Consider the following 10,058-nt stretch of genomic DNA (forward strand, 5'->3'; position numbering starts at 1 on the left):
AAATAGTGGTCAAGTTTTCAAGAAGACAAATCAGAGATGCCATTTTAAAAGCAACATCAGCAACTCCACTGAAAATGGGAAATGTAACCATTAAAACTTTAAAGGACATTCCATTTGAAATTAGACAAAAGAGGAAAAATTACAAGGAATTAATTTCTTTTCTTCAAACTAATGGAATATCGTACAGATGGGCGGTTCCGGAAGGTGTCATCTTTAAGATCAACGATAGAAGGGAGAAGATAGACTCCACTTTTAAAGCTAAAGAATTTTTGAAACGTCAGCTGGGGACAGATTATGAGTCTAAAGAAGGAGAATCGAAGTAGAGTGTCTCTGCTACCTTGGGAACGGAAGAGGATTCTGTGGCAGAAAAGGGTGCAGGACCTGCCAGAGTGGTATACGATTTTAGAGACAGAAAGCCGAAGTAAAGGCAGAAGGACTTGGAAAATGGCCTTTTGAAGCAAAGAATATGATCAGAGAGTTCTCTCATAACAACAAAATAACATACAAGAAGCGAATTGTTATAAGCAAGAACTCAATAAGTATATTGTGATAATAAAACTAATGGTACTAACATATTTACTAACAGTGAAAAGATCTCCTTCTCTTGGGGTTTTAGTCTAGCGTGGTTTGCTTTTCTTTATCCCTAGTTGTAGTCCCTCCCCTATATTTCTTTGTAGTTTGTAGTATATGCAAAATAAAAAATATCCCTACGGGGATTTAAAAAAGAAAAGAAAAAGAAAATGTATGTATTCTGCTTTTCTTTAAATATTTGCCATGGCAAACAAATTACAAATGAACAATGAAACCCCCCCACCACCAAATCAGAAATCAACCACAGCAATACAGGCAAGGTCCTGGTAATAATAATTCCTTTTCCACTTCATGGACGTCCTCAGAATTATTCACAAACAAAGCTTCATCTAAAAGCCCTATAGATGAGGACAGCTTTGCACATCTTCCTAAGAATAGTTCCGGGTGGTCAGCCATGTTGGCCTGAAGCAGTAGAACAAATTTAGAGTCCAGTGGCACCTTTAAGACCTTAAAGGTGCCACTGGACTCCTAAAACAGTCAAGTTCAAGTTAGCCTTTATTGGCATAAGTTGTTGGTACAGAATATATAATTTAAGAGCAAAATAAAAACACGACCCACAGGTACATCTGTATAAAAAAATTATGTCTCTAGAATCCTTTGGCGCAGCTTTAAAGCAGAGTGGAGAAACTTTGCCACCTTCTCACTGATATCAGAGGAGAAGTCATTCAGAAGTCTGTGTATCTTGAGTGCACCAGAACAGTCCATCATACTGCTTAAAGTAGAATGTAAATATATATACCTTAGATCCACATACAGGTGACAATGCAAAAGAACGTAATTGATGCAACACGTTTTTGTTTGCAAGGGCAATGTCTGGCTGAATGAGATATCTTGTTAAATCTGCCATGTAGAATGGCTAAAAGCATAACATTACATCTGGCCAGAGTAAACACTCTATGTTTTGTGCAACCTGCAGGGAAGATAAATATGAGGCCATCTTCCCTGTGGTAAGAGGTATTTTGAAACTCAAAGGGGAGCAGATTTTATTGACTAAACTGTATAACCTCTGGGGCTCAATTTCTAACATCCTGTTTTTAATCTATTGAAATGCAGCAGTGGAGGGCAACATAGACACATTGAGCTCAGAGAGCATGTGGTATATGAAGCTCCCAGATTCGATCAATCAAGATTTTCTCCAAATTGTCTCCAGGAGCACATTGCAAAGACTTGGTGTAATGATGCACAGGCCTTAGATCAAACGGCAGAGGAGCAAACAATCCTCTGAGCAGTCACCATGAGAAGAAGCTGTTTGGAGAAGTAAAATTCCAAACCTAGTCCTATGTGCATAAAACTGAAATCAGTGGAGCTAAAGTTAGTTAAAGGCGAGTATATATCGTATGTTACATCTGGTGACAACAATGCAGTGCATCAGGTGAAACTATGCAAGAAAGAATGGTATAAATTTCATAACGGGGAAACTTTTACTATTTACTGTATTTTTATCCTGTTCTTCCTCCAAGGAGCTCATGACAGCAATTCTGTGTTCTTCCTGCTCCATTTAATCCTCACAACAACCCTGTAAGGCAGGTTAGGTTGAGAGAAAATAACTGGTTCAAGGTTGCCTGGTAAGTTTCATGGCAAGTTACTAGGGAAAATAATCCTATTATACATCTGACTAGTTGAAGAAGCTGCTTAAAGAATTTCAGTGTTTCCCAGTATACGACTGCAGAGATCAGCTTCGTAATACTCTTACGAAGACTACATTATCCTTCTTTCTAAATTTATGAATGTTAACCTTGCCTTCACCAGAGGTCATTCAAAAATTGCTATGGAATTTTTTCTCCCTGTATTTTAACACATGAGCACCCAAATACATTTCTGAAACAATTCACTGAAGGCTGAGATCCTTACAGATGTTCTCAATGGTCTTGACGTAATTGTTGCTGAGGTTGAGAGAATCCAGCTTTTGCATTGGTTCCAGGTTCTCCATTTTATGAATCAAATTGAGCTGCAGATAAAGGCAACGCAAGTCTTTCTGCGCATCCAAGTTCTCAATCTTTGTCAGGCCATTACATTCCAGCCACAGGCACTTCAGTCCAGTATATTCTTCCAGATTCTCCAAACGGTCAAATCCTAGAGGGGGACAAATAATAAAGACGTGAAATCGAGAGAAGACCTAAGTAGACATCCTGGTGGCACACCTATACTGCAGCAAAGCAAGGTATGAGATTGTACTCATACTGTACTAAAATTGAGTCTGTGCTGGTCAGGGTCTGAAATGCAAGACTACCAGAGTCTTGCATTTCAGACCGACCAGCACAGACTCAATTTTAGCAACATTACTGCACCGTGCAGAGTGGCTGTAGAAGAACAGTGGGAGAGAGAACACTGTTTCCCTTCCCCTGTGGTGGGTTTCTTAGCTGGATTTCTACTGGCAGCGCTTACTTCTTGAGTAACAGGCTGTTTGCACTGACCCCTTTGCCCAGTCAGGACATACTGGCCCCAGTCCAGCCAGTTAGCTATGTCTATATCCCCACTGACTCTACTTTATGCCCTACTGAATGCAAACTAGTCATGTACCACTTGTTCAAATAGCTTCAGTGAGACAGAAGCTGCAGTCCTATGCATAGTTGCTTGGGGAAGAAGCTCGTTTTGAGTGAGGATGGGGAGGATCAGGCTACTACTCACGACTAACTTTTGTTGGCTTGGGGCCTTGGATTTTTACTTGCAAAATTGATAGCAAATTGTAAACTCAAAAGTCACAAAATTCAATACACCTGCAAGATTGGGCACATGAGCACCAAAAAACCTGGTATGGTCTGTGGACAATCAACCAATGAGCAGCATCACTTTTACATCTTGTTTGTTTGCTTCCAGAGACAGCTGGTTAGCCACAGTAACAGTGCTGGACTAAATGAATATTATCCATAAAAGCAATTCTTAGCTTATACTAACCCGAGGGGAGTCTAGCGTGTACTTCTTTCTGAAATATGGATTTAATAAATTATTAAAGGATCCTGTTTTTGTGCTTTATATTGGTTTATTTTTTATATTTGTAAGCAGCTTTGAATGTCCTGTAGGATGGAGAAGTGGCATGTAATTTACAAAATAAAACAAATGTTTCTGTGTTTCAATTTGCTCCTTTAACAACCCCCAGTTATCTGTCTACATTATCATACGTTACATATATATTACTTAGCTGCACTGTAGCCTGTAACAGTCGACTGTTACCTTTGTAATGGAGATAGAGGGTGTCGTTCAAGTCTGGGGTCATGTATAACTTGTGTTGTTTGCAGAGATCCCTCAGTAGCTTTTTGGTCATTCTAAAAAAATTAACAGGAAGCATGAGCCACTGAAAAAGACTTAGTTAAAATATACATTCTAGAAGCTTTCTGTAAACAGCCTTCATCTTTGCTACAAAGTAATTAATTAGCAAGCATCGCACCTAAAGCTAAGCCTGGTTTACGACTGCAGACATAACACTGCACTATGGTTAATACCAGCAAGGGAAGGGCCAGAGAAGGAGAGTAAGGGAGAATGCTCTTGAACACTTTATTATATTGCTAAGAGAATATTTTGCTTGTCTTACCCACACAAGCTTGTACAGAATACTGTTAGAAACTTAACTTACCTCATTCCATCTTGTTTCAGTTCTGATTTTTTGCTGGATGAGTCAGTCACTGGTTTATAATTACCATCTACTTTCTCTTTATTTTGTTGTATGTCGGTCACTGAGCTGCCTCCTTTCTCTTGTGCTTGAACAATTATATGTTTATATGAAAACAAACACATGGCAACATTTGTCTCATATGTACAGATCTAAGAAATCCAGTTGAACAAAGAAATTAAAATTCCGACTTGGGTCTAAGTAGTATTGTGACACAGAAGCTTGGTTTGAAAAGAAAAAGTCTAAAATTTTGCTGCACAGAATTATTCAAGCACTTCCTTGTATACTGGCTGCTGAGCAGAAAGCCACAAATGTGGATATGCTGAACATTTGTCAGACAGCGCTGGTTTTGTGCCTGACTTTTGCTAGCATCATTCTAAAAGTATTAAACAAAAGTGAGAAACATAAAAATATTTACAGGGGGGTTGGGCCTAATCCTGAAAACCCAGTGGTGGCACGATGCCCATTAAAGTGGAAAATGCTATTTCCAGTACAGCAGAACGTATCCCTTTCCTCCAAGCAAAATGTTTCCCCTTACAGGCTTCCCACCCCAGCCATTTCTCCCTGCAGTACAGAAAACCATCTAGAATCCTAGCTGGGGGTAGGGTTTGTACAGGATACTGGACTAAAGATATTTTTGGACAGATCCGGCAAACCATTCTCATGCTCTTAAAAGCACCTACTACATGCCTGCATATTGGGCCATTGTTAAAGCACAGAAGCAGGGTCAGTGATGGGAAAAAACCACCCACCAACAGTGCCAATATTATATAACCACGAAGTTGCATATTACAGTTACAAAAGCATGGGAATGGAAAATCTTCATTCCCAACATTTTCCTAATCCATCCAACTACATACCTACTATATTACCTACTCCTGAATATCCTGGCAAGCCAAGCACAAGAACAAACCTCTAGGTGCCTAATAACTTGACTTAATAAAATTATACTGGGAAATTAAAATGGCAAATAGATCCCTAGTTCCAAATGGGAGTATATTGTTATAATATGCTAACCAGGCCCGACCCTGCTTAGCTTCCGAGATCAGACGAGATCGGGCGTGTTCAGGGTGGTATGGCCCGAACTTCGATAAATCCAAAATCATTGTGTTTGAGAAAAGTTGGAAGCCCATTAAGTGGGTTATTCAGGGGAAAAAAATTGAACAAGTCAAAAGCCATAGATACCTGGGCATCTATTTCAATTATACTAACCTGGGCTACACATATTAAAGAAGCAGTTAAGTCATCAACTAACAACGCCCTTGCTATTGCCCATTTCTTTTACACCAAAGGACATCAATATATTCCCACTGCTCTTAAAGTATTTAACCATAAAATACCCGCCAAACTGCTTTATGGTATCCCAATTTGGATCTCAGCTTGTAATGAAGCTGTAGAACGTGTTCAATCTAAGTTCCTGAAGAAAATCTTGGGGCTACCAGCTTGCGTACCATATGCAGCTATGTGCCTGGAGACAACCCAAAGACGGTTAATTACGATGGCATGGACCATAACCTTCAAATTTTGGCTGCGCCTTCATTTTAGATCTGGCCCAAACAGTCTTGTGGTGCACATGTTAACTGAATCCCATCTATCGACTTGGTTGATTAATATAGAGAAAAAAAATTTCTATAATCGGCTTTAGTTTTGATGACTTGGTACTTTTGTCTGAGCAGAAGGCTTTCGCCTTACTCAAACAAAGACTCCTCGATATAGAGGTGCAAGATCTGAGAAGACTTGCGCACAGACATTGCTCTCCCGTGAGTATGGGACTTTCTTTTAGCCATATTTCCTCAGGATACCTGGCAAGACTGATTCAGCCCCATCTTCGTAGGGCTTTCATGCTAGCACGGTTCGACGTACTTCCCTCAGCTGTTCTATCGGGAAGGTTCAACAAAATTCCCTATAAAGATAGATTGTGCCCCTGTGGGATGGGGGAAATCGAATCCATTGGACACATACTGTAAATTCCACTATGACATCCGTGTTGTTTATATTGAACCTGTGTTGGACCCCCTTTTGGGCCAATCTGATGAGCATAAAATTAGTTCTTTATTGTCTTCGCATAACATAGAAATTCTGGATCCTGTAGCAAATTTCTTTTATGAGGTATCTAGGAGGAGAGGCTCATATTAAGGCAATTCGGAATGTGATACCCCTCCAGCCTATCTTGAGGCTCTATGCTGCATGTGTATTTGATATTTTATGCCAATAAAGGTATTGTATTTGTATTTGTTATAATATGCCCTTGCACTTACCTGGTTCTCCAGTGCCATAGTCTTTCCTAATACTCTCCCACTTATATTGCTCCGGGTTTGTGTCATCCACCATTTCTTTCTTGGTCCCCCGTTCGCCTTCTGTCAGGTGTGGTTCTAGAATTGAGAGAGAAGGGAATGGGCTTGGTAGATGTTTAATTGTGTAAGGCACAATAAAGAAGACCCCGTTACCCTCCTCACCACTGAGGGTGGGGTGCACAGAGCAAATCTGCAGTGTGTTATGGGGTGCTTTTAGATTTAGCTTTACCAGTGGAATCTCATGGGGCTTCTCTAGCATAAAGTATCCTTTCCCACTGTAGCTTTTCTTAGATTATGACAGCCACAGAACAAGTAGCATCCAAACTATGAAGGGGGAGTTTATTTGATTCATTTATCCCTAGTGGGGACCAATGCTCCCTCTAAGCTGTGGAGTCTTGTGAGCAAAAATTCTACTTTGTGAGTGTAACGATTCCATGTTTTACTGTGTGTGTGTGTGTTTAAAAGTTGGTTGGCATGGCTGTGTGGGACAATCTAGAATGCTGAAACAGGCAAGTTGTGTGATTGGTGAGTGACAGAGAGGGGGAGGGGTTTTGGAATGGATGCTGTGTGGATGATTTGAATGTCTTTCAGGTGTGACTGTTAGGTATGACAGTTGATGAAGACAGTGAGGGAGTCTGTAAAAGTATGGTATGAGAGAGAGTTAAGTTAAGTGCTGTCTCTGAGTGAAGGAGACTCAATCCCTGTGTGGGAAAGATTTGGTTCTATGTAGTAAAGGAGTTAAACAGTCTGTTCATTTTAAAGTCTGATGAGAGAGAAGACTTTTGTGTGTTATGGAAAGTTAAAGCATAAAGAAACAGTAACCATATATGGCATAAGGAAATATTTGTTACAGAGTGACATGCTCAGATTCCTGTCAGCCAAAGAGCAGACCTTATGTGAGACATAAAGCAAGAGTTAAGAATATTCACAGTACCAGTTACCTCGTACTACTATATTATTTACAAGTTATTTGAATAAATATACTTTATTTCAAGATACAAGTTCTGAAAGAAATCCTTTCTCAGGACCACATAGTTCCTCGAGACGCCTAGACCCCGGGCTACAATACCAACCCAGAAGAAGAAATATATTAGTATAAAGGTGTGGAAAGCCTTAAATTTTCCTGGTGGCGGCGAGAGTACCCTGAGAGCAATACATAAAGAACTTTTAAAGTAAAACTAGACCTCCCCAAATAAGAGGGCATCACAGTGAGCACTGGCATTAAAGTTGTGAGTGAATGATTTGGCTACTGCATAAATTAGTTTGCTCTAGAGCCATCCTTTCTGAGCTAAGACAAAAATGTGTGAGCCAGAGGCTAAAAAAACTGTGAACTAGCTCACACTAATTCAGCTTAGGGGGAACACTGGTGGGGACCCAAAGGAGCTTACATTGTTCTCCTTTCCTCCATTTTACCCTGACAAGAACAGGTTGAGGTTAGGCTGAGAGTGTGCCACTGGCCTAAATTCACTCACCAAGCTTCCATAGTAGAAAGATTAGAAACTGGAGTCTCCCAGATCTGACACTCTAGTGTTGACTACACCACACTGGTTCAACCAGTTCAGACTGGATTTAAATATGTGAGCAAATATCAGCAAGAAGTAAGCACTGATTTAAATAGAAACATATTTACAAAATATGTTCAAAATTCACTTATATCAATGCAAATGTTCAAGGTATTAACTACCTGCTTTTATTAGGCTATCCTCGTTGCTGGGCAGGACGTATGCATGACTGCAGTCATTAATCTCTTTCTCATTTCTCTCCTTTGCAACGGCGTCTCCCAGCCCAGGTTCTTCAGGGACAGGATGCATTTTCAAATGTTCCTATGTAGACAAAGTGTAAGAAAGTTGTACCATGATCCTTTCTTTGATCTGTATTTGTTCTGCTTCTTTGAGCTGAAAGGTGATATGCAGTTAGTAGTTTAAAATTAATTGCTGCTTTTATTCATCCTATTTTAATTGTAGTAGTTTATTATTGTGAACTGCTTTGAGAACATTATGGGCGAAAAGTAGTATACAAATATCACTTCTTCTGATTCCAGAGAGGCAGCCAGGTTAGTATATTGCAGTCAGAATAACAGACTCTTGTAGTACCTTGAAGACTAAAAGACATTGTGGCATAATAGCACTACTCATTTGAGATCTACTGTTCCAGCACTTTATTAGATCACTGTTCCAGCATTTTATGAGAATGGATAATTGAATTGTTTAGGATTGTTTTATGTCTGGTTTTAATTGTATTTATATGTGGGATTTTATGTAAGCCACCCTGAGCCTGCCTGGGCAGGGAAGGCACGGAGGGCAGGGTACAAAATGAATGAATGAATAAATAAATAAATACATAAATAAATAAATAAAATAAGCTTTCATGAGCCAGTTCAAGCTATCTGAAATGGTCTTTGGCTAGGAAAAAATTATTCCACAACAATTCTGTTAGTCTTTTTAAGATACTACACAATTTTAGTTGTTTTGACTCCTAAGGGTGAACTTCCTGGTTTTGTGCCTATCATTAAGGCAGTGAAATGGGACTGCGCACAGAAGTTACTATGTTTCTGGAGATTCAAGGTGCTCCTCAGTTTAATTTATACATTAAAATGTAAAAAGACCAGACAAGCACTAAGCATGTTTACTGTTATTTATATTTTCTGGGCTGCTTCCTAATCCGCTTTTTAATTTTAATCATACAATATAATTAAAAACATTTTGTTGTTACGAGCCACATTTGAGAGCTTTACTGAAAAGTAATTCCCTATATAAACAGATCTGTAAGACTCTGGGGTGTCGCTAGACTCCTGGTTGTTTTAAAAATAACAGCGATACAAATAAACACATCTGTTAAGATGCTGAGGTTCCATTACACCCCAGCTGTTTTTTTTAAAAAAAAATTAAGTAAATTGATAAGCTGTCATCTGAGTAAACGGGTCTCTAGTTCATAAAAGTTTCGGCCACTATAAGACTGTAATATTATGCACCTGTACATAGATGTAAGGTTATACCGTACACAGTGAGAGTTAGTAGAGATGACACTAAAAATGTGTTCAATTTTGTACTTCAGCTTCTTTTAACAGGTGCCCCACGACTTTTGCTTGTGTCGGTTTTGTTGATGCAGCGCCTTTGCCTCCCTTCAACGAATACCGTCAGATACAGCATAACTGAAGTGGAGGAAACCGACCCCCTTTCTTGCGCGCCTCCCCTCTCTAGAAGGATGTCTTAACCATACCTACGCCCTGTGTCTGCTTGTCTTTTTTCTCTCGCTCTGTGTCTTTCTCAGCGCGCCATCCTCGCACCCCCTCGGAGCCTCAGCTGCCTCCTCCCCTCCACCAGCTTCACCCCCCTTCAAAACCCGCTCGCTTCAACGACTCCTTCCAACGGCGTCCCCACGTTGCCATGACGACGGAACGGCCGAACCACGCGAGGGTTGTGGGCAGTTTAGCCCCGCCCCTTCACCGAGACTTTATTGACGGTACCCAGTCCTCCCCTGAGCGCTAAAGCCTCATCCACCAAGGTCCCGAGGGGGGCGGGATCGGCCTCCCAGCGCGTGCGCAAAAGCCACCTTGGAAGGCGAAA

The 10,058-nt window shown here is 40.3% G+C and overlaps 1 protein-coding gene across 1 annotated transcript in view; it reads right to left on the reverse strand.

The window, feature by feature from the left end:
• DNAAF1 (dynein, axonemal, assembly factor 1) overlaps nt 1-6,510 on the reverse strand; it is a 13,428-nt gene extending 6,918 nt beyond the window's left edge. Inside the window, exons 1-4 of the mRNA XM_015406102.1 lie at nt 6,457-6,510; nt 4,163-4,286; nt 3,763-3,854; nt 2,443-2,664 (exon numbers count right to left, since the gene is read on the reverse strand). Of these exons, the coding sequence (XP_015261588.1) occupies nt 2,443-2,664; nt 3,763-3,854; nt 4,163-4,167 (319 nt within the window). The 5' untranslated portion in view covers nt 4,168-4,286; nt 6,457-6,510. The remainder of the gene's footprint in view (nt 1-2,442; nt 2,665-3,762; nt 3,855-4,162; nt 4,287-6,456) is intronic.
• Nucleotides 6,511-10,058: the final 3,548 nt, after the last annotated feature.

This window comes from Gekko japonicus, unplaced genomic scaffold (genome assembly GCF_001447785.1).
Source record: "Gekko japonicus isolate JY-2015 unplaced genomic scaffold, Gekko_japonicus_V1.1 scaffold757, whole genome shotgun sequence".
In the NCBI taxonomy this organism is placed as follows: Eukaryota; Metazoa; Chordata; class Lepidosauria; order Squamata; family Gekkonidae; genus Gekko; species Gekko japonicus.